This window comes from Syngnathus leptorhynchus, chromosome 8 (assembly GCF_054491065.1).
Source record: "Syngnathus leptorhynchus isolate UIUO chromosome 8, UIUO_Slep, whole genome shotgun sequence".
Taxonomy (NCBI): Eukaryota; Metazoa; Chordata; class Actinopteri; order Syngnathiformes; family Syngnathidae; genus Syngnathus; species Syngnathus leptorhynchus.
In genome coordinates this window covers 2,879,698-2,901,101 of record NC_141202.1, presented here as the reverse complement: position 1 = coordinate 2,901,101, position 21,404 = coordinate 2,879,698, and the positions used below count along the sequence as shown (strand labels likewise).

The following is a 21,404-nucleotide window of genomic DNA, read 5'->3' as shown; positions in this document are numbered from 1 at the left end:
CTCATTTCAACAAACAGCATGTGTACTAATTAAAACATTAAATTGGTCAAAATAATTTAAAAAGGCTTCTTCAAGATTAAATCATTTGCATTATAAATATTGATATAAATGATTTCGCCTTTATGAGGCAGGCAGACGCGCGAGCAAATATTCTAAGCACTTCCACTTCCGTCCACTTGTGGCGCTGTGGTGCCGATGACGACCATTAAACCCGCAGTGTGTGCTGGGCTGGCTGAGATGTGAACACAGTACAGTGGAAACAACTAACCATAATGGCGACTGCTGGTGGAGCAGCAGACCCTGGATCAACAACCCTGACAGGTATTTAGCCAACATTCGTTTCTCCTTAACTACCTAAACAGAACCTACAAAGTGACGATTTGCAGTTGTGAGGAAAAGTGTGTGATGCGGTGCCTTCGAATTCGGCTAGTCTCGGGAGGCTACGTTGCTAAGCTAGCACCAAGCCGAGCAAATAAATGAACCGGTGTTTAGTTCGTTTGGTAGTTCGCTGTCCTGTCAATAAGTTCGGTGTGGCGAAGCTCGATTTCACGAAAGATATCTAAATATTCAGGCACGTTATGCTAAGTCGCAAAGATCATTATGGTTCAGCTGTCGTACTGTATATTATTGTCAAACCGGTCATTTTTCTTAATGATGTAAGATGAGCAAAACTGGATACATAGAGCTTCTAGACTTCAGTGTTATTATTTTGTCTAAAAATACGCCGTGTTTTTCTTTCCAACCATGCAAATAACGGTAATAGGATTTAACGGTGTCACCCTCCCGACTGTTTCATGACAAGGTTAAATTGATTAAATGTCTTGTGTCGTGCGAGCTCCCATCTGTTTCTTTTTACACACTGAAATAGTTTTATTAATATTTCAATGTTCTATTGATTTTTTTTTCTTCCCCACCTCCTTTCGCTTATAGAAAAAGCAAACAACTGACATTTATTCAAAACAAATTTGCTGCGGGGATTTTCCTTTTAATGGATTTGCTTAGTACTACTGTCTTGACTCACAGGTTTAACTTGTTCCTTGACCAATGTTTTTATTAGGAATTACAACAGATTTCCCAAAAGTCACAGTTCAGGTTGGAATGGGCACTTCTAACCGGGTAAATAAAACCTTTATAAAGAGTATGATTCTATATTTCTCAACAGACCAAGCAGTAACATGTCACTTGAAGAACCCGTTAGTTGGGCTTACTTGAAAGTTAAGGTATCACTTTATTTCTCCCGATACCAAACATTTTTCTTGTGTTAATTTGCATTAGCTTCATAGAATTGTTTCTCATCTCTTTTTGTTTGAGATCGAAGCTGCTAGCTGATTGAGCTATTTTGTTAGTGTAGGCAATGGTTGAATGATTTGAACCAAGGAAGCTGCTTAAAAAAACATTCTGACAAAATAATTTGAAATGTTGACTAAAATGGTTCCTTTTGTTTACTTTTTCTTGTCAAAGAAAATTGTTTTCCCCTTACGGTTTGTATGTCCATTGTGGTGTCCTGCTAATCTTACAATATGTTGAATTAATGCCAGTCTTTTTTTTTCTTGGCAACAGTACACACCGGTTGCCAATGGGAAGTTAAAAGTTTATTCAAATTCTCAGAGTGAAGGGATCAAAGAAATTTCATCCGCGACACGGGCAGAATCTGTGAACACAAATAGTAGCATACGGGAACGTTAGCTTACGAGCGTGCTGCCAAAAATCCTCGGCTCAGTTTCCAAATCAAGGAAAGAACTTTGATATTTATTCTCTCTCTCCTGGTAGGCTGAAAATGTTTAGAGGAAACGCATGGCCTATATTGCTGCGTAAACGCTGCAGGCTACATGCGAAAAGCTCCCAGGGATTGTTTCGTCGAGTAAATGCCAGATGGTTCGCCTATTGTCAATTGTCGTAATTGGGTTAAGTCTGATTTCTTTTTTTTAAACCCGAGTCTGTAGCACCATGTGCGTAATTATCTTGATCTATACACTGCAAACTTCGAAAAAGTTCCAAAAAAAAAAAAGAATTAACCCCATAGGAAACAATGTAGATTGATATTATAAAAACATCATAACAAATGACATTTTAACATTTCATTTTCTTTGAATGAATACAAATTAAGGGGAAAGTAACAATTTCCCCTTAGCTCGTGATGATGTTATAAAATGTCCGTTTTTGGGCCATGTGCTGCTTTGCAGATATTAGGACTCGTTTCTGGAGAAGAGCGCTGCAGCGAGGTACTGTCATGCACAGACGCGTTTCTCGACGCGTGAACGGAAACTGCATGACGAGCGATGCTGTTTTACGTAACAAAAGGGGCTAGCAAAAAGATGCTGGTTGTTTACCGGTGGAATAAACAGCAGATGACTCTCGGCCTCATTAACAATCCTCTTTTGCTTGGAGTGGCCGTATGCAGCAGCGAGTGTTCCTACAGGTGTCCGATCTCCTCCAGCCTCCTTTTGCATGCATTGAAGTAGCTGTTGCCACTGGTTACAGGCGAGAGGTGCTCTCAGAGTGGGCGAGAAAGTACTGTCAAGTTGAATGCAATGTTTATGTAAGGAAAGTACGTTGAGCAGAGTTCTTTGGAATTCCCATCTCACTTTGCGGCGTACATTTTCTGAAAGTATGTCTGTCAGAGTCACTTTGAAATGGTGGCCAAAGACTGTTATGAATTCTGAAGAAAGAAAAAAAATGCATTTGAGGCTGTAGTTCTATTAACGGGCTGACTAGTAGCATGGGAAATGGTCATGCTACGACTGCCCCTGTGTGTCACTAATAAAGTGTGCTTGCTGTGGTCAGTGTCAAGGATTACTGTAATGACAATATGATCATAAAAAATAAAAATCCAGTCTTCAGTCCAAGCTGTATTTTGTTAATGAAGGAGGTAATGGCAGAAAACACCTCAGGGATAATCTGAATGTAGAGCAGCCAGCTCCGGGGAAAAGTAGCTCCAATTTGCGACGGGCTGCTGTTATCGGAAGCAGAAAACGGTATCAACAGCAACCCGTGCTGAAAATAGCTCATTAACCCCAAGGCCTTGAAGAGATCCCCCCCCCCCCAAAAAAAAGCACAACGCAAGGTGAAACTGAGTTGCTCATGTTGTAAATGCAAGTTTGCTTTGTCTTTTAGGGACCAGTGGCATTTTCAGAGGAGGACCTTCAGAGGTAAGGACACTTCCTGGACGGGACAATTAAATAGGAGGGTTTAAACAAATTCCATGATAATAGATTCTTGTTTAGTGTGAAATAAAATCTGCTGCCAACCTTTTCATCAGTCTATCGCAAGAGATGCATTGTCCGGTGTTGAAGCAATTCTCTTTTTTGAATTTGAGTCATAGGCTCAGCTGTTGACACCATACAGGAAACCACCTCGCTCATTTGACCTGGCCTCAAATTCTCTCGAAAATCACCTCACAGTCACGTATTTCATTCCTGTTCCTTTTTTTTTTTTTTTTTTAACATTGTGTTTTTAATCTGACAGAAAACGACTGCGCCCAGCCACTAGGACCACACACACTATTTTTACAGCTATGTAATCTGATCCCCGGGTGAATGTGTATAGGTCACTAAAAGGAAAAAGTATTTCTCGATAACTAGTCGAGGAACACACAGTACAGCCGACGTTGTTGTGTTCATGCAAATGGCTTTTGTAACTCATCAGTCATCAGATAACTATCAACGCAGAGTCCTTCTCAATCGTATCAAGAATCTAATTGTTTCCCGTTTTACTGGTCTGGTCGAGTGTATGAGCGAGTGCGACACACGCCAGTCGAAAGCAGCTGATGCAGCACTTGGCACGGATTAAAAAGTTCAGCGGTTGCTATGCAGCCCCGTGTGCTAGATTCCATTTCATTTAGAGGAGGGGGAACAGCTAGACTGGAAAGTTCTTTTTTTTCTTTTTTAGGTTGGTAGGTGCTAATTATGGAACGTGATATTATTGTCATCCCTGTTGGTCGACTTTAAAATGGATTATCTCCTCTTTGTAAACTCTCTCAATCTGTTCAGATGCCCGGCTCCTCAGGCACCACTCAGAGTATGAAGAAGACCATTGGCCACCGGGGCGTTGAAACCACCACCGGTGAGACCACCTACAAAAAGGTTTGTTGGAGTCGGGAGAGTGATTGATTGACACCAGCAGCAAAGTTTAATGAGTTGTTTGTGCCATTTATTCCTCTCAGACGACGTCATCTGCCCTCAAAGGTGCCATTCAGTTGGGCATTACTCACACGGTGGGCAGCTTGAGTCAGAAGGCCGAGAGGGATGTGCTCATGCAGGATTTTGTCGTCGTCGAAAGTATCTTTTTTCCCAGGTTGGTAACACACGTGCGCTTGGATTTCTTTTGAAGTTGTCTCACCGCCGCTCGATTTTTGTCTGCTTCATTCCAGCGAAGGCAGTAACCTGACTCCGGCTCATCACTACAGCGATTTCCGTTTTAAGACCTACGCTCCCATCGCCTTCCGTTATTTCCGAGAGCTGTTTGGCATTCGGCCAGACGACTACCTGGTTAGTGCTTGAGGCTATTCGCAAAATATTCAGAGAAAGCAGATGTTGCAGTCAACACTACCCCCGCCCTTCTTCCTTTTTTGTGTGTGTGATGATTTCTTTCTTTTTTGACCGGTAAACTCCTACATTTTGTTTTTTCCTCAAAGTATTCTCTGTGTAACGAGCCACTGATTGAGCTCTCCAACCCCGGAGCCAGCGGATCGCTCTTCTACGTCTCCGGTGACGACGAGTTCATCATCAAAACAGTTCAGCACAAAGAGGCGGAGTTTCTCCAGAAGCTCCTTCCTGGATACTTTATGGTAAGCAATTTTATTTCATCCAAATGACACATTTGGGCCTTTTATTCTTCACACAACTCGTTCTCCCTTCCAGAACATCAACCAAAACAAGCGGACATTGCTGCCCAAGTTCTACGGACTTTACTGCGTCCAGGCAGGGGGCAAGAATATCCGTATCGTTGTTATGAACAATCTCCTACCCCGGATAATCCCCATGCACCTCAAATACGACATGAAAGGATCCACTTATAAGAGACGGGCCTCGCCTAAGGAGAGAGAAAAGGGCAATCCTACGTATAAAGACCTGGACTTTATCCAGGATTTGCCTGACGGCCTGCAGCTGGAAGCAGACAATTACAACGCTCTTTGCAAGACAATACAGAGGGACTGCCTGGTGAGTCTGGGATTAGTGCGCTTTGGTTTTTATTTAGTGAATTCGGAGTAAAATAGAAGTCCAAGAGCAATCGGTAAGTATTAGATTTGTCGAGTCACTGTGACTTTGCCTGTCTTGTTCATGTGTAAAAAAAAAAAAAAAAAATCACAACATGCTCATGTGACCATCTCAGGTAACCTGAGCAGCCACTTTGTAGCTGCCTTGCTTTGAATCTGAAATACACACACAGGCTCTAGTGTTGCTGGAAAATAATCACTTTTCCTGACTTTAAATACAGATTTTTTTTTTTTGTTTACATTATAAAGCTCTTGCAGAGTTTCAAAATCATGGACTACAGTCTGCTGATGGGCATTCACAACATGGACCAGGCCAATCGGGGGCGCACCGGGGGCTTTTCCGGGGACAGCGGCGGGTCGGAGGGAGCGGTCACGCCAGATCAGCGGCGGCCTCAAGCCCAGAAAAGTCTTTACTGTACTGCCATGGAGTCCATCCAAGGGGAGGCTCGGGGAAAGGGCGCTTTGGATTCCGAAGACCAGTGAGTTTAATTACCGAAGCTCAAAACGTTGCCGGTTGCTAATCCGCAACCTCTGAGTCACGGCTCGTATTTTGGCTTTGCAGCATGGGAGGCATTCCGGCTCGGAATGGAAAAGGAGAGCGTTTACTCATCTATATCGGCATCATAGACATCCTCCAGTCTTACAGGTATGTGACTCAAGAGAAAATCTCCCAATCTGTGCTATTTTTTTAATGCCATTTGTGTAACCCTTTCTTCATCCTTTTAGATTTGTTAAAAGGTTGGAACACTCCTGGAAGGCATTGGTACACGATGGGGTAAGATCCTGCCCAACAGGAAAATAAAATGACATGACAAAAATATATCTGGGACAATGACATGTGCAATCTGGTTGATTGACAGTCACGTCACTCACCGGGGACAACCCCCGCCTCTTAAAGCCACACACCTATTCAGTCGGTGTTGTTCAAGCACGCCGATAATTAGTCATCGATTCTAAAAACACGATTGTTGTTCTTGTTGTTGCATTGTAGGACACCGTTTCAGTTCACAGACCTGGCTTCTACGCAGAGCGCTTCCAACAGTTCATGTGCAACACGGTGTTTAGGAAAATCCCACGTAAGTGCACATCTGTGGTTTGTTTTGGGAGTCGAGACAAAAAAAGAATATCTTTCGATTTATGAGCACAGGAAATTCACTGCTCTTCAATACATCCTCTGTAGTGAAGCCTTCCCCATCTAAGAAGAGCCGCAGCGGAGGTCAAGTGGGTCTTAGGAGGGCTCCCACTTTGGGAGCTCCCATCCCACTCTCTCACGCAACGGGGCAGTCGGCCATGGACCCCAGACTGGTTTATCGCCCCCATTTTAAAAGCACAGAGTCAGAAGGAGACAGCGGTGAGACCCGACGCGCTCAACTTGGCATTTACAGCAATTCCGTTCCTTAATTTAGATTTTTGCTTTTAGTAGTTCAGGCAGGCAGACCGGATCTGGTTCCCAGGACCCCGCCGCTGCATGACAACCCCGCTGACTGCGAGGCCAACCTCTCCACCTCGTCCGTAGGCAGCTTAGAACTTGGTTCCTCTCCTCCTCTAAGGTAAAGAATCACCCAAGTCATTTTGACGACTCCTCGTCGTCCAAGCTCGTGTAACACAATGACCATCTCGTGCTGGCGTCTAGGTCCGTTGGGGTGGAGGTGCACAAATCAGCTCACACCGACAATGAACAGGGTGCTTTTCACAGGTAGCTACACACACACACACACAAGAAACTTTGAACCCACATTTTGTTGTTGTTGTTGACACGCGGTTTGACTTGTGCCTGTTGCAGCTTCGAGGTCGACGGCAGCGGAGACAATTCAGCCCACCTGTCCGGAAGTGAAGACGTAGTTTCATTGTCCGACATCATCCCCGAGACTAACATCAATTTTGTACGTGGGCCGACGATCTCACTAAAACCTTGACATTATATGTCACAGATTACAAAATAGATGGCAGCGTGAGGAAGGAACAATATGTGGAAATATTGACGCAACGACTCGAGACTACATCAGACAGGAAATTCAAACTTGAGCTCCTCCGATTGGATGAGACATTTCAATATTTGAATTCTAACTTTTTTTTTTTTTTATCCTCACAGTAAACATTTTGACAAAGTGCCATCTGAAGAGGACGCATGCCTGAAGGTGGGCAGAGTGAAGGACGGCGAAAGCAGCCCATCCAAGTCAGAACCCCCCTGCATCCGTCCCCCCCCAACACATGCAAGGTTTGCCGGATGAATCTGCCTGGTGGAGGAAACGCTAAGACGTGCGGCCGGCTGTGCGTGCGTGTACGTAGTCTTTCCCAGCCGCCCACAGCGTCCCAAATCACCAAGAATGAGGGCCATGACCACAATTATGTATTTGTATCAATTCCATTTTTCTTTCTCCTCGTCTGAGAGTAGTGAAATCACCATGAGTCACTTTTTGAAGTGCGCGTGTGGGCACAGATGGGGAAGCAGTACACACTGAAGTGAGTCTGAGTGGGATCAGAGTTGTGTGACGCCATTTATTTTCGTCTTCCATCTTCCCCGCAGGCGCTTTGAGCCGCCCCGTGTTTTTTCCCCCCCAAGCCCCTTATCGGCAAATAAGAGGCTCACTAAAATCACGTCGTCTTAAAATCATGGAGCATTTTCTTCAAGTAGTAGTAGTAGTAGAGGGATGGATGGAACCAGTGCTTGACGATGAAGTAAGTTTTCATGCAAATGCTGGGAGCTGTTGCGGTGCTGCTGAATGTATACGTCCCCCTCCCTTCTTCATAAAATGTGTCTTATTAAAATGGAAGAATGTCCCCCTCCCCGTCCGCTCATACGACCATATGTGCTAAACATTTTTTTATCTGGATCACATTAAGTGCAGTTGGCAGCAAGCACATGCGCTTGGATGAAGTATTAAGGCGGCGGCGACGGCCATTCTGCAGATGTGGTCATTTTGTCTGCCGTGTCTGTGCCTTTATTTTGTTTTGTTTTTTTCCCCCACCCCCAACGCATTTTTTTGTCCCCTCATCTGCCATGTGATTCACGATTGACCTTTTCTTTTAACAGTAAACACAAACTTGCCTTATCACTACTGCTGAAACCATCCGGCTATCATTTGAGTGTCTCTTGTCTGCATTTTCAAAAATGTTTTCATACGAATGAGTATCATGGCCACACTGAAAGAAAAAAAAAACTAATTCTTAATTTTAAGTGAACAGCTTGCGGAGAGTTTTGGTCATCAAGTTGAAACAAATGGACTTTTTTTTTTTTTTTTAAATGGTTGAACAAGTGTTTATGGGCAAACTGAGGATTTTATAGGGACAAAAATCATGCAAATGGCGCAAAATTGTTTGCAGTTTTTAACAATATTGGATGCAAGGCAACCTTTACTTGTAATATGCTTTGTTTATCACATTATTATGAACTTAAATTGAATATTTTTGTACATAATCCAAGTGTCCTCACATTTTCTTTCTCCTAATCAGTGTGGCCTTAATACTTGCTTGTATCTTTTGGTTATTTAAGTGTTTGGAAGTGTCGAGGATAAACTTTCACAAATTACAATTGTACTTAAAAGTGTCTTCCACAAAGCTGCCGTGCTGCAACGTGTCAATCAAGTGACAACACAGGTCGGTTTAGGGTTGCATTATTAATTTTGCCCAAAAATCTCACATTCTGATTCCTTTAACCTGCCCTTTCCCAACTTCTGAGTTTATAAAGTTTTACAAAAATGTCACAAAACTTTACCACAGTTCGGCCGTTGGGGAATCTGCTTTTTATGCGCCTCCACTCGTATAACAGACAAATAATTACGAATGTCTGTTGTTGATCATTTCTGCTGGTTACAGAAATGGCAACTTGCCTGAATACACTCCTGGACCAAAAATGATGAACTCTTTGTACAACTGTTTGTGTGTTTTCATAAAACGTTTTACATATTTTTTTTTTTTCTGCTTTAATCATGTGTAGTGTTTGTGTTGTTACTATTTAAAACAACACGATCACGTGACAGGCAGGGTCACCCCCCCCCCACCCTCAGCACCCTCATTCCTTTTTACACCAGTGAGAGATTTCCTCATACCGTCACGACATAGCAAGTGGCTTGAACAAGACGTCATCTCATCTACTGTAATCTCAGCCACATGTGCTCTATGCAGCAGAGGCCGAAGGGAGGGAATGATTATCGACTGGGGAAAAAAAAAGAAAAGAAAGTGTTCGTTCAAATGTGTGTTTTCTAAGCCAGGCAGTGCACCAAAGAGAGAAATCGGAGTGGCTCAATTTGGAGAAAAAAAAAATCACTTTTGGTTTGTGGTAATAACACTGGTTTGACCTGTGTTTGAGAATTTTGAAACTGGATTTTTTTTGGTTTTTTTCAAAATTGTTTAATATTTAAGGTATATCTGATGTATGTATATGTCCAGTGATTTTTTTTTTTTTTTAAAGTTAGTTTAGCGACTGGAGATATTTAGACCAACACATTCCTTTGACATTCTAGTATAATTTACTACGTTTGTGTTAGCGTGTAGTCTTTAAAGTAATATTTGTGGTGTTAAAGCAGAAATGGAGAATATCCATTTCAAGTTTTTGCCAAGCTCATAGGCTCCATTTTGTTGCGTTGTATTTTGACGGTCGGTGCTGTGTAATGGCTGAATGCAATCTCTCTCTCCGCATGACATTGCTGCACAAGTGAAATATCCTTCTCTGGTGCTTTAACGTGGCGACACTACATTTTGTTTTTAGCGCGAATGCAATATTATGAACCACAATCCGCCACCATTCACTATACGGAGAAGTATATTTATTTAAAGACTCGGCTTGAAATGAAAAAAAATGGTGTGATTGTACTTGTCCAGAAGGATTTCGCAATCTTTTCAGCTATTATATACATATATATATGAAGAGGGAGTATGTGACAACTTTTTCTATTTCCGATTGTGATATGATAAATAGAATTATTCTCTCATAACAGATCTGGGTTGTTAATCTGCTTTTTTTTTTTTTTTTTTTTCTACATGAATGTTTCACATGAGCCAATAATGCTGGTTGTCCAATATGCTTCACTGACTATATTTCTACAAAGTGTGTGTACAAACAAAATGTGTGTATAATGTAAATAGAAGTCACTGAAATGCCTTCTCATGCAATATGTGCTGCCTGTTTGTCCTGCCATGTTTCAGTTACGTGGTGGTGATGTTTTCATGCATTCAAAGGATTAAACTCCAGTTTTGTAAATCTTTTTTTAGGGGGGCTGCATCTTATGCTTCAAGTTCATGTCGGATCCATCCGATTTATTCAAAGACGTTAATAATAAATAAGTGGTTATAAAAAGTCTACACACCCCAATACTTTTAAAAATGAACTTTATTATAAGATTACAAGTACGATGCCTGGATAAAATAGACTTTGTTCTTACATTTTTTTATTCTTGAGGGGTCTCTAAGAAATTGTTACTGCAGAATGTGATTTCATTCAATAAGGACTTCATCCTCAACCAAAACGTTACCAACAATTTCAAAATCAAGGGCTCTCCAGTTGAACACGTTCCCAGGGGTGAAGTTTGAGTCAGACTCGTAGCGTTGGATCTCGTTGGAAGAGATGACATGGTCCCACATGTGAAGTCGTGAGATCATGCCGATGAAAGATTGACTGGCGTCGAAGCCTCCCCCGTAATTGTCCTGCTCTTGGCCCAGGATGGTGCTGGGCTTGCCGCTGATGGGTTGTCCCGAGTGGATGAATCTCTTGACGGTGGGCTTGCCATCCACCCACAACTGGGCGACGCCGTCGTAAGAATTCCAGGTGGAGCACATGGTATGCCAGGTATTTGGAGGAAACGACAGAGCCAGGAAGTCTGTGCCGCCATCCCGTGCGTGCATCCTGATGACGTCGTCCGTGTTTATTTTGAAAAGCACAAAGTCATTGCTGATTGTCGGCGTGGCCAGTGAGAAAAGGCCGTAGTTTCTGGTGAGATCCGTGACAAATCTGAGCAGAGATGGAAAAATGACATATCTAACTCCACCACAGCACTTTGCCAGAAATCAGTTGTCTTAATGCAAATGCAGCAGCAGTGTTGTAACCAGATAAGTTCTTTCAAAACAACAGGTGAAGCAACACACATAGACATACAATACTCACATGCATATATTCTTTATCCTCTCCCAAAAAATATTTCTCCTCACTGAGAAGCTTTCTTTAATTGTTAATAGTTTCTCAAACTAGCAAACCGAGTCAGTGGTGATACCCTAATTACCTGAGACAGACGGTCAATGCATTGAAGGATGTTTTGGACGTCATCAGTTTCACGTGGTCTCGAGCAGTTTCCCTTGGGAAGACAAAGACTTTCCCAGAAAGATCTGCACGCACATCAAGAATGATTAAGACATCTCCAGTGTGAAGTGACAAAGCCAACACAGCAATCATTCAACAACAGTGACAGCTTTTCTATATTGCTTAGCACATTTTTGTTTGTGGTGAGTGAGTACCTTTGGTTTCTGCATAACATGATGCAAGCAACATCATGAAAACCAAGAGTTTCACCATCTGAAAGGAAGTCAATGTTGTCCACACAGTCAAACGCATGAAATGTGAACAATATTCCTGCATACTGTTATTATATTAAAGCAATATTGTGAGTTATTAAAAAGGAAAACAAACTGACCTTGTCTTGAGTGTGCAGCTTTGAGCAGACAGGTGAGTTCCCTTTCATTCATATATATATATGGAATATTATGTAATGGATACGGATTTTGAACTCCTGGTCTCTCGAGTAAACAAATAGGAAATGTTTTAAATTGTGCAACATGATGTCCATAGCTCACCCCTGATCTGGCGCTTATCCATTTTTGTCTAAGTTAAGTGAACATAGAACATTGAAGTCCCATCGATCTCTGGACTCCAAACACTCAAAAACGACATTACCCATCATGCACCACCATGACGTCTCAAATTGATTTCCAAGATGGTGCGCAGATCCTAGTTGGAACTTCTGATTAGTGTAAAGTGGTTATAAAAAGTCTACACACCCCATTACTTCTAAAAAATTAACTTTATTATAAGATTACAACTTTATCTGGATAAAATATACTTTTTTTTTTTTTTTTTTGAGGGGGCTTCTCTATGAATATGTTATTGCAACATTGTGACTTTTCCTAAAATGGAATTAATTAGTGTTGGGGTTATGAGATCTTTGGGAAAACGTGCCCTCTGGGAGCCCAGAAAGTTTTCACAGAATGTGATTTCATTGAATAAAGAATTCATCCTCAACTAAAACGTTACCAACAATTTCAAAGTCAAGGGCTCTCCAGTTGAACACGTTCCCAGGGGTGAAGTTTGAGTCAATCTCGTAGCGTTGGATCTCATTGGAAGAGATGACATGGTCCCACATGTGAAGTCGAGAGATCATGCCGATGAAGGATTGAGTGGCGTCAAAGCCTCCCCCGTAATTGTCCTGCTCTTGGCCCAGGATGGTGATGGGCTTGCCGCTGATGGGTTGTCCCGACTGGATGAACCTCTTGATAGTGCGCTTGCCATCCACCCACAACTGGGCGATGCCGTTTTCAGAGTTCCAGGTGGAACACATGGTGTGCCAGCTATTTGGAGGAAAAGACAGAGCCAGGAACACAGTACTGATGTCCCGTACAGTCATACTGATGACGTCATTCGTGCTTTTTTTGAAAAGCCCAAAGCCATTGCTGATTGCCGGCGTGGCCAGAGAGAAAAGGGCGTAGTTTCTGGTGAGATCAGTGACGAATCTGAGCAAAGATAGAAAACGACATATTTCACTTTACATTTTGCCATAAATCTGCTGTCTTAATGTAAATGATACCCTAATTACCTGAGACAGACGGTTAATGCATTGAAGGATGTTTTGGGCGTCATCAGTTTCACGTGGTCTCTGGCAGTTTCCCTCGGGAAGACAAAGACTTTGCCAGAAAGATCTACACACACACACACACACACACACACACACACACACACACACACACACACACACACACACACACACACACACACACACACATCAAGAACGATAAAGACATCTCGAGTGTGAAGACAAAGCCAACTCACTAATCATTCAACAACAGTGACACCTTTTCTGTATTGCTCAGTACACTTTTGTGTTTGTATGTGTGTGGTGAGTACCTTGGGTTTCTGCATAACATGATGCAAGCATCACCATGAAAACCAAGAGTTTCACCATCTGAAAGGAAGTCAGTGTTGTCCACACAGTCAAATGCATGAAATGTAAACATTATTCCTACATACTGTCATTATATCAAAGCAATATTCTGAGTTATTAAAAGGGAAAAAAAAGGAAAACAAACTTACCTTGTCTTGAGTGTGCAGCTTTGAACAGACAGGCGAGTTCCCTTTCATCGATATTTATATGGAACATTATGTAATGGATAAGGATTTTGAACACCTGGTCTCTCGAGTAAACAAATAGGGAAAGTTTTAAATTGTGTAACGCGATGCCCTTAGCTCATTGAAGTTTAGTGCTGTTTTCATAGCAAAACAGCTGCGATCGCTCTCAGGTGAGTGTGTCCAAACCCTTAAAAACTACATTACCCATCATGCACCTTGAGGTTTTATCCCCAGATTCTCTTTTGTTAAAAAAAATAAAATGGCTAAAATATTTGCACGATCCTAAATGACAGGATATTACACGATTTTTTTTAACTTAAAAAACACACACAAATATTGAAGTACACTAACTATAGATTTGTATTTTGTTATATCCAGCTACTGATTCAATAAAAGTTAAGCAGAAAATGTGACTCAAAACATTGCAAACATTGCAACACAGCTTTATTCTAACTTTATTTAAATTTAAACGAGCAAAATATGAAGTCACTAAGTCGTGTCGCACGACGTGATGACGTAGAATTTGCGCGACGGAGTGAAAAGTCAGGATTCAACTACAGTTCGTTGGTACGTAACAACGTTTCATTGGAATCCTGTACGAATCAATATACTCAAGAAATGCATCTATAACAAACATTAAACGTGACCCGATGGATTAGTAACTAATTGTCTCGGTCAAAGCGTTTTATGACTTTTATCGGAGCGATGCTAGATTCACCAGCTATCCGTGACGTGCTAAAGTTGAGCTGTTAGCCGCAGGTCCACTTGTTGAATCTTCACTTCGTGCTGAAAGTAGTAAAGGTATGTTACAAATTGTTATTATGAATGTAGCTGAGAAATATCAGTTTATCTTCGCCATGTAAGCCCACCACATTTGCAGTGATTTCTGCAGGAACATTCTGTTGCTCTTCGAAGGGTAATGGGGAAAGAGTGACTGAATAAAACAGTGTAAGATTAATAACATGAGGAAGAGATGCCATAAAGAGGTCAGATGGGTCTCTTGACAAAGGTGTAAATTCAAGTGCCACCGCCACTGTAGCTTTTCATTCACGACTGTCATTTCTGAATGTACTCTTCAAATATTTAATTCATAATATGGTATAGACGTGATATTCTTGACACACTATGATGTGCATGGAATAATAACAGTATGTTTCAAAGTTCCTATGCAAATGAGTTTCGCCCAACTCTAGTTTTGTCTTGGCAGGTTTTAAACCATGGGGGACGTGAAGACCCCAGACTTTGATGATTTGCTAGCAGCGTTTGATATTCCTGACATTGATGCCATCCAGTCAAGTCCAGAAGAGGATGAGGTTTCTTCTCATGAAAGAAAACATTCACCCCAACCTGGCTCCCCTGCCTTGCACATTGCCCCTCCTGCTGTCAGCGTGATAGTGATGAACACCGTGCGGCCCTGTGATGAAGATGACGACGATGATGGAACGAAAAACGACCATGCAAGCTCTCTTTTAGAGTCTCATCTCAAGATGAATGTCAGTGCCGCCCAGATTGCCAACTGCCTTAACGGGTCTGCCGCTAGTGACCAGCAAGGATCCAGTGCGGCACCACAGCACCGGCATTCGCCGTTGAAATTGAACGACGACAACGAAGGCGATGCGATGGAGATTGAATCGGTCAGGGACATGTTTGAAGATGTGATCAGTTTGAAGCCACATCAGCAACTGGAGTCCACCCAATTATCTATTCCTCCCTCTCCTCAGTCTGGCTTGCCTCAAAAAGAAGAAGCACACCTCCTCCCTCATGTGTCGTCTTCACCTCTATCACACAACGGGGATTTAGGCAAAAAGAACACCTCTCACTTGGATGAGGACGACTCGGAGCCAGACTTGGGAAGCCCGCTGGTGATCCACGAAAGCCCAGAATTCATCATGCCGTCGCCTCCCAAATTGAAACACAGCGTCAGACATCAACCGGAGCTGTGCGTCTCTCCCGAGGCTACCTCGTGCACTCTTGAAACGCTGACTGAGCAGGAGGAGAAGCCCGTTTCCATCGCGTCGCCACCGCCGGGCCCTCAGAGCTGTCATTTGGCACCAGTGCAAGAGGAGAAATACCCCGAGCATGTGATTGACGAAAGGGAGTCTCCTGAAAGTCCACCGCCCAGTGAGACGGGGCTCCCGTTTCACAATCGGAGCCCTGAGTCGGGAAACCACAGAAGTGAGCCCGACCGAGAGGACAGACCAAATGACAGCAGAACGGCCGCAGAAGACGGTCAAACTCTAAACGAGGACCCGCCTGACACCGTGTCTGCGAAAACAGAACCACCCGAATTGTTGCCCCTCAAAGTTAAAATCAAAGTGCCCGCAGGGAGTCTAATGAAGACGACACTCAAAAGAGGTTCGAGAGCCACTTCTAAGGCTGCGGATTCTTCCAAATCTTCATCAAAGGCTCACAATCCAAAAAACAAGAGGGGGGGTTCTCAGCAGTCTCGTTCAGGGCTTCCGGAAATCAAAGACAAACGTTCAGTGGCCATCAAATCGAAATTCACCCGCGCCGTTGTCAACGTGGCCAAAACCACGCCTTTTCCTCCCACGACCGGCCCCGGTGGCGTCAACCTGCGCTTGCTGGGTCAGAAGACTCTGCAGAGTTCTCCTCAGGGCAGCAGCCGACCCGCCTCCATTGTTAACAGCAGCGGGGCTATCATCTCCAAGAGCCAGACCAACCTGGTGGAAAGCTTCAATAAGATCCTCACTAATAAGAACCTGCTGCCCAGCTATAAACCGGACCTGAGCTCGCCTCCCGCCGAGTGGGGCCTTCCTTTGCCCGCTCAGGTAACTTCTGACAAATTCCACCCCAAAAAAAAGTCCTTAATTAAAAAGGATCAGATTTTAAAAGTTACATTTTGGATTTTTTTTTTTAATTTGAATTACTTGTCTTGTTTAATCGATAATTTATATTTTTTTGACAAGCATTATTTTTACTTGAAAAACTAATTTTAATTTTAATTAATTGTCTTATTTAATCAATAAAATTTATTTGTCAAGCATTATTTTTGACTTGAAAAACACATACAAAGGAGTTCAGTTTAAATTCCCACCGACCCTTTGACAGGGTTATCGGTGTTTGGAGTGCGGCGACGCCTTCGCCTTGGAGCAGAGTCTGGCCCGCCACTACGACCGGCGCTCGCTGCGCATCGAGGTGACGTGCAACCACTGCTCCAAGCGGCTGGCCTTCTACAACAAGTGCAGCCTTCTTCTCCACGCCCGCGAGCACAAGGAGCGAGGCCTGATCATGCAGTGCTCGCACCTAGTCATGAAACCCGTGCCCTTGGAGCAGATGATAAGCCAGATTGAACTCAATGGTCAGCGGCCCGCTCGTTTGTACAGTTTGTTTTCCAAACGTGTTTGTGAAACATGTATTTTGGAATGGACCATATTTGACTGTTTGCTGTCATGTGTTTTAGGTCAGTCCACCCTGCAGGGCAAAGCGCAACCACGCCAGTCGTCCCCGAACAAGAAATCGGACGCGGCGCAGCACATCGGTTACAAATGTCTCGAATGTCAGACAAAGTTCGACGGCAAAAAGGAAGTGATTCAGCATTTCCAAGAAATCAAGCAAGCTGAAAGCACAGTGAGTCAAACGTTTTGTTTTCTTTTGATAACGGACACCCGAGCTGTAAGTTTTTCGTTGTTGTCGTTCATCCCAGCCGTGCACGGAATGCTCGCCGCCGATGCTGCTGCCCAACGCCTGCAGCGCGGCGGCTCACCAGCGCATCCATCAAGGCAGCGCCCCGCCGCACGTCTGCCCCGAGTGCGGCGGCACGGTCAAGCAAGAAGCCTTCCAGTCGCATCTTGATCACGTTTGTTTGCACTTTTCGCGACGTATCGGCTACAGGTATGCAATAATAGAATGGATGCCCCGCCCCCCTAAATGCTTCCGCTAGCGCTCATGTTTTTGTCTGTACAGATGCCCCAGTTGCTTGGTGGTGTTTGGCGGGCTGAATTCGGTGAAGGCTCACATCCAACAAGCCCATTGTGACATTTTCCACAAGTGCCTCAGCTGCCCCATGGCCTTCAAATCGGCGCCTAGCATACAAAGCCACATCAGCGAGCAGCATCCCACCGTAACCAACGGCCAGGCCATGTACGCCGCCGCCCCCGCTGACATTTGACAAAAAATGGATTCCTAACAGCACAATTTGTTTATCGCAGGCTGATCTACAAATGTGTGATGTGCGCTACGGTTTTCACGCAAAAGACCTTGCTGTACAACCATTTTGACACACATTTAGCCAGTCAAAAGGTTCACGTGTATAAATGTCCAGATTGCAACAAGATGTTTCCTCAGAGAAATATACTCATGGAGCATTTCAAGGTATAGTCATTTTTTTTAATTTTTGTTGCAATTTGTCGCTTTTTAATCTTCCAATTCTTATTCTTCAGAGCCACAAGTCATCCAAGCTAGCTTTAGCCTCCGCCCCAGCTGCTGCTTCTTCCTGTCCTCAGCCCGCGGTCAAGTTAGAAAGTTCGGACGGGGAAGACGGCGAGGAGGTCGTCGTTAACGCGGGGCCCACGGTGGCCACCACGGGGTGGACGTGCGTTCACTGCCACGAATGCTACGCTGACTCACAAGAGTACATAAGTCACATGGCTAAACAACATGGCAAGGTTGGAAAACAAAAAAAAATTTTTTTTGAAGCAGGTTCCAGCCGGACAGCTTTTTTTTTTTATTTTTTCATGTTGCTATGTGCTTTCAGACCTTGAAAAATTTCCCTTGTAACAAATGTGAGAGCTCCTTCTCCTCCGCATCAAGTCTGAGACGCCACATCCGCGAGAAACACAAGGCCGCCAGTCGCTTCCGCTGCCAGTGAGTGACTTCCTTGGATAGAAAAATTGCATTTTGCCCCAAATATTAGACGCTCACTATTTATATATCTCCTCTACATAATGTCGTATGAGATGTGAGAGCTGTTTGTGGCATAGAAAAGTCATGTCGTTGTGTTCTGGTAGGTTCTGCACAGGCACCAAGAAAACATTCAGCAGCAGAGCCATGTTGGACAAACACGTCCAACTTCGACACGGCATGGACGCCGTGAGCCAGGAGGTAAGCCATTTTCCGAGTCGTACCTCCCTCATAAGGCGGCCGTGTTTATTTCAATGACCGTCATTTCAGCAGGGAGCCACAGATGAGGCCGACAGCTCCTCGGAACTCGACGGCGCTTCGCTGACCCGTCGCAGACGACGAGCGGCCGTCAAGACGGAACGCGACGACGAGTTGGCTCCCTCGAAAAAGTTAAGATCGGCCTCCGCGCCTTATTCTCCCCCCGAGTCCGGGTTCCGTTGCTCCCCTTGCGGCTTCACCACGGAAGACCAGGCCACGTTCCAGGCGCACATCATCCAGCATCGGGTGGGAGCGGACGGCGGCGGGCAGCAGTGCGCTCAGTGCGGCGCCTGCTTCACTTCCACCAAGTCGCTGGCACGCCACCTCTTCATCACTCACAAGGTACGCGACGTGCTCACCGAGCAGCATAAAGACCAGAGCGCGGCGGCGGCCCTGTCCCCCGTCAACAACAAGAAAGCCGATGAGAATTCTCTCGGCTACCCCGCGTCGCCCTCCTCGCAAACTCAGGGCAAGGAAGACGACGACGCCTTGAGCTGTAAAGTGTGCGGCAAGCACTTTGACAAGGCCACGGATCTCAACACGCACTTCCGAACTCACGGCATGGCTTTTATCAATGCAAGAAACACGGGGAAACCAACTTAGCGCGTGAGTAGACCTTCACGACGTGCCTTATCGAATATGATATTGAGCATTTTTGACGACACGGTCAAAACGTAAAACCTCCTTTTTAAAAATGTGACTGCTTGAAAAAGCTGTTTTGATCAGGTCAGATTGCAGACGTCATCCAAAGTGAACTTTGCATTTTGTTCATTGGTTGCATTCGAAGCTCAACCAATCAAAGATGATTCTCGTAAGCCTTAACTTTCCACGCGTGACAGACTCAGAAATACAGCGGAGCTTCCAAAGCCGTTCCGATTTCAAAACAAAATACGGAAATGTTATTCCGTAGCAGGTAGGACAATAGATTTGTACTTAGAAAGGCTTTAAAACATTTTCAATCACAATGCACTCCTTGAAAGTGATTCCCGGCATAGAGACCCACCTAAAAAAAAAAAAAAAAAAAAAGATGACCTTGCAATGTACAAGCCATTCTTTTATCACTGATGTAGAACACATTGGAATGTACCGAGCAGCCAAGAGTGACTCATCTCACCAAAAAATAAATCCAAAAGGAAAAGTTCAAATTGTACTCAGGAGGTTCCACTGTATTTAGAAAGTAGACCGATGATCTCCAAAACAAAATTGAAAAAACAAAAGGGATCTGCAGCAGTGTTCCCCAAACGGATTTAAGCCACGGCACGTTTTTACTTCCATAAAAATTCCACGCAAAAGTCCGTATTCACTGCGTTCTCATCTCAATTTACTCACAAAAAAATTTCTGACTCACCATAGTTTGCTGGCTTGGATAGATGAAAAAAAAAGATATATTTTTGTAGTAAATGTTTTTCGGGGCAGTGAAATTCAACGGGACATTCATGCTTTAGTTGATTTAGCAGGGCTTTGAGCGCGGTCAGTTATCAGTTTTTGTCGTAAACATCTCAAAGATTCAAAACTGATAAAAGTGACTTATGATTACAAATTAATATTTAAATTGTTTGCTTGTAGAGTGTTGTCGATATAAAAGCTATGTGTATCTCGTTCTTACCGCAAAAAAAAAAAAAAAGAGTTCAAATGATTGTAATCAGTCTCTCAGTGGACGTTAACAAAGCATTTTTGGGGTCTTTTATTTTTTTTTTATAAAAATTTCCTTTGTGTATTGTTAGCCTCGCAAGTTGCGTGCATTTGTGATCAATCTGTCTCAGGTGAGCAATCGACGCTTTAGCAAGGATTTTTATCTAGATGCTCAAATGTCAATGGAGAAAAATTAATAAAAATGTGGCACATTGTCACATGATACATTTGTCATCTTTATTTCCATCCTTCAATGTTACAACAAGAATTAAAAAAAAAAAAAAATCTAAATGAGTAACCAGCCTTTTAAGCATCCATACTGATGGTCGCCATTTTAGCATTAATACCAATGTGAAGATCGGGGTTGGTGAAATGCTCTGAAAGACATAATGGGACATATTACATAAGAACATTATTTTTATTTAAGGTCAATATTGAGACTAAAAAAATATATTGTTCAAAAGCTTTTTGATGGATAAAAAAAATGATAAAACGATTTAGCAAGTTTTTAAATCTGATTCATTAATTCTAAGGACAGCCACAACCCTATTTAAGAGGGTGTGCACATTTATGCAACCACATTCTCTCTCCTTCCCTTTTCATTTATTTTCCATTATGAGTACTTGTGTTACTCACCAGCAGCAAACGCACGAATGTGAGTAGGCTTTTTAAGAAGCACTTCTCTGGAAAAACAAATATGTTCATTTAGCAGATACACATAATGTAGATGCAGTAGAAAAAAATGAAAATGATCAAACCTGAGGAAATCTTCAACCATGACCTCCACCTCGGGATGAGCCATCAGATAATGCTCATTATCGATCCTCGTCTGGATCTGGTGTCAAATAAGAAATGTCATCAAGTGTTCAAGTCCTCTCACGTCGCGTTTGTTTTTCTTCAGTCTTACTTTAAACAGGCGCAGTTTCTCCAGTTGTTCGGCATTCAGCACGCCAAAACCGCCTTGAACAGACATTTGTGCTTTTGGGGGGATCCAAATTAGACTTAAAAGTACTAAAACATGGCGGTCATCTGCCAATGACACAAACAACGGTTGCTATGGGAACGCTCGCTTGCAGTTGCACGTCGTGTCCACATGAGGGCGACACAACA

The 21,404-nt window shown here is 43.3% G+C and overlaps 5 protein-coding genes across 10 annotated transcripts; 2 read left to right on the top strand and 3 right to left on the bottom strand.

Moving 5' to 3' along the window:
- Positions 1–181: 181 nt before the first annotated feature.
- On the top strand, positions 182–10,234 carry LOC147051862 (phosphatidylinositol 4-phosphate 5-kinase type-1 alpha-like). Of its 2 annotated transcripts, none has more exons than XM_085919345.1 (16): positions 182–321; positions 3,115–3,149; positions 3,990–4,082; positions 4,163–4,293; positions 4,370–4,487; positions 4,634–4,786; positions 4,860–5,159; positions 5,465–5,694; positions 5,778–5,861; positions 5,942–5,990; positions 6,207–6,291; positions 6,396–6,566; positions 6,639–6,765; positions 6,849–6,911; positions 6,999–7,098; positions 7,308–10,234. In XM_085919345.1, the coding sequence occupies exons 1-16, from the start codon at positions 273–275 to the stop codon at positions 7,308–7,310; spliced, it is 1,791 nt and encodes a 596-aa protein (XP_085775471.1). In that variant the 5' UTR covers positions 182–272; the 3' UTR covers positions 7,311–10,234. The 2 variants fall into 2 exon arrangements, with proteins under 2 accessions (XP_085775471.1, XP_085775470.1); XM_085919344.1 differs by having other exon boundaries at positions 6,636–6,765.
- A 293-nt stretch (positions 10,235–10,527) lies between these two features.
- LOC147051861 (serum amyloid P-component-like) lies at positions 10,528–11,936 on the bottom strand. Its single transcript, XM_085919359.1, has 4 exons — positions 11,839–11,936; positions 11,663–11,720; positions 11,431–11,533; positions 10,528–11,162 (listed from the first exon to the last, which is right to left on the bottom strand). Exons 1-4 carry the CDS (start codon positions 11,884–11,886, stop codon positions 10,649–10,651), a joined length of 723 nt encoding a protein of 240 aa, XP_085775485.1. The 5' UTR covers positions 11,887–11,936; the 3' UTR covers positions 10,528–10,648.
- A 255-nt stretch (positions 11,937–12,191) lies between these two features.
- On the bottom strand, positions 12,192–13,985 carry LOC147051860 (serum amyloid P-component-like). Its single transcript, XM_085919360.1, has 4 exons — positions 13,509–13,985; positions 13,323–13,380; positions 13,015–13,117; positions 12,192–12,931 (listed from the first exon to the last, which is right to left on the bottom strand). The coding sequence occupies exons 1-4, from the start codon at positions 13,554–13,556 to the stop codon at positions 12,418–12,420; spliced, it is 723 nt and encodes a 240-aa protein (XP_085775486.1). The 5' UTR covers positions 13,557–13,985; the 3' UTR covers positions 12,192–12,417.
- A 41-nt stretch (positions 13,986–14,026) lies between these two features.
- On the top strand, positions 14,027–20,517 carry znf687a (zinc finger protein 687a). Of its 5 annotated transcripts, none has more exons than XM_085919343.1 (11): positions 14,038–14,345; positions 14,752–16,333; positions 16,614–16,863; positions 16,966–17,132; positions 17,209–17,396; positions 17,469–17,645; positions 17,714–17,876; positions 17,945–18,169; positions 18,259–18,368; positions 18,512–18,605; positions 18,678–20,517. In XM_085919343.1, the coding sequence occupies exons 2-11, from the start codon at positions 14,762–14,764 to the stop codon at positions 19,263–19,265; spliced, it is 3,534 nt and encodes a 1,177-aa protein (XP_085775469.1). In that variant the 5' UTR covers positions 14,038–14,345; positions 14,752–14,761; the 3' UTR covers positions 19,266–20,517. The 5 variants fall into 5 exon arrangements, with proteins under 5 accessions (XP_085775466.1, XP_085775467.1, XP_085775465.1 ...); XM_085919342.1 differs by having other exon boundaries at positions 18,675–20,517; XM_085919340.1 differs by having other exon boundaries at positions 14,027–14,111; positions 16,614–17,132; positions 18,675–20,517.
- Positions 20,516–21,402, bottom strand: riiad1 (regulatory subunit of type II PKA R-subunit domain containing 1). Its single transcript, XM_085919363.1, has 4 exons — positions 21,202–21,402; positions 21,053–21,129; positions 20,931–20,977; positions 20,516–20,671 (listed from the first exon to the last, which is right to left on the bottom strand). The coding sequence occupies exons 1-4, from the start codon at positions 21,265–21,267 to the stop codon at positions 20,601–20,603; spliced, it is 261 nt and encodes an 86-aa protein (XP_085775489.1). The 5' UTR covers positions 21,268–21,402; the 3' UTR covers positions 20,516–20,600.
- Positions 21,403–21,404: the final 2 nt, after the last annotated feature.

What these genes read in the sequence shown, in the direction of transcription:
- LOC147051862 (XM_085919344.1), top strand. Translation starts at nt 273, where the DNA reads ATGGCGACTGCTGGTGGAGCAGCAGACCCTGGATCAACAACCCTGACA. An exon ending in GTGAGACCACCTACAAAAAG is followed by an intron (nt 4,083 to 4,162) that starts GTTTGTTGGAGT and finishes TATTCCTCTCAG; the next exon opens with ACGACGTCATCTGCCCTCAA. An exon ending in CAATACAGAGGGACTGCCTG is followed by an intron (nt 5,160 to 5,464) that starts GTGAGTCTGGGA and finishes TACATTATAAAG; the next exon opens with CTCTTGCAGAGTTTCAAAAT.
- LOC147051861 (XM_085919359.1), bottom strand. Translation starts at nt 11,886, where the DNA reads ATGAAAGGGAACTCACCTGTCTGCTCAAAGCTGCACACTCAAGACAAG. An exon ending in ATGTTATGCAGAAACCAAAG is followed by an intron (nt 11,534 to 11,662) that starts GTACTCACTCAC and finishes ATGTGCGTGCAG; the next exon opens with ATCTTTCTGGGAAAGTCTTT. An exon ending in GCATTGACCGTCTGTCTCAG is followed by an intron (nt 11,163 to 11,430) that starts GTAATTAGGGTA and finishes ATCTCTGCTCAG; the next exon opens with ATTTGTCACGGATCTCACCA.
- LOC147051860 (XM_085919360.1), bottom strand. Translation starts at nt 13,556, where the DNA reads ATGAAAGGGAACTCGCCTGTCTGTTCAAAGCTGCACACTCAAGACAAG. An exon ending in AGCTGCACACTCAAGACAAG is followed by an intron (nt 13,381 to 13,508) that starts GTAAGTTTGTTT and finishes ACTTCCTTTCAG; the next exon opens with ATGGTGAAACTCTTGGTTTT. An exon ending in ATGTTATGCAGAAACCCAAG is followed by an intron (nt 13,118 to 13,322) that starts GTACTCACCACA and finishes GTGTGTGTGTAG; the next exon opens with ATCTTTCTGGCAAAGTCTTT.
- znf687a (XM_085919340.1), top strand. Translation starts at nt 14,762, where the DNA reads ATGGGGGACGTGAAGACCCCAGACTTTGATGATTTGCTAGCAGCGTTT. An exon ending in TCAAGCAAGCTGAAAGCACA is followed by an intron (nt 17,133 to 17,208) that starts GTGAGTCAAACG and finishes CGTTCATCCCAG; the next exon opens with CCGTGCACGGAATGCTCGCC. An exon ending in TGGCTAAACAACATGGCAAG is followed by an intron (nt 18,170 to 18,258) that starts GTTGGAAAACAA and finishes ATGTGCTTTCAG; the next exon opens with ACCTTGAAAAATTTCCCTTG.
- riiad1 (XM_085919363.1), bottom strand. Translation starts at nt 21,267, where the DNA reads ATGTCTGTTCAAGGCGGTTTTGGCGTGCTGAATGCCGAACAACTGGAG. An exon ending in ATGGTTGAAGATTTCCTCAG is followed by an intron (nt 20,978 to 21,052) that starts GTTTGATCATTT and finishes TTGTTTTTCCAG; the next exon opens with AGAAGTGCTTCTTAAAAAGC. An exon ending in CATTCGTGCGTTTGCTGCTG is followed by an intron (nt 20,672 to 20,930) that starts GTGAGTAACACA and finishes TATGTCTTTCAG; the next exon opens with AGCATTTCACCAACCCCGAT.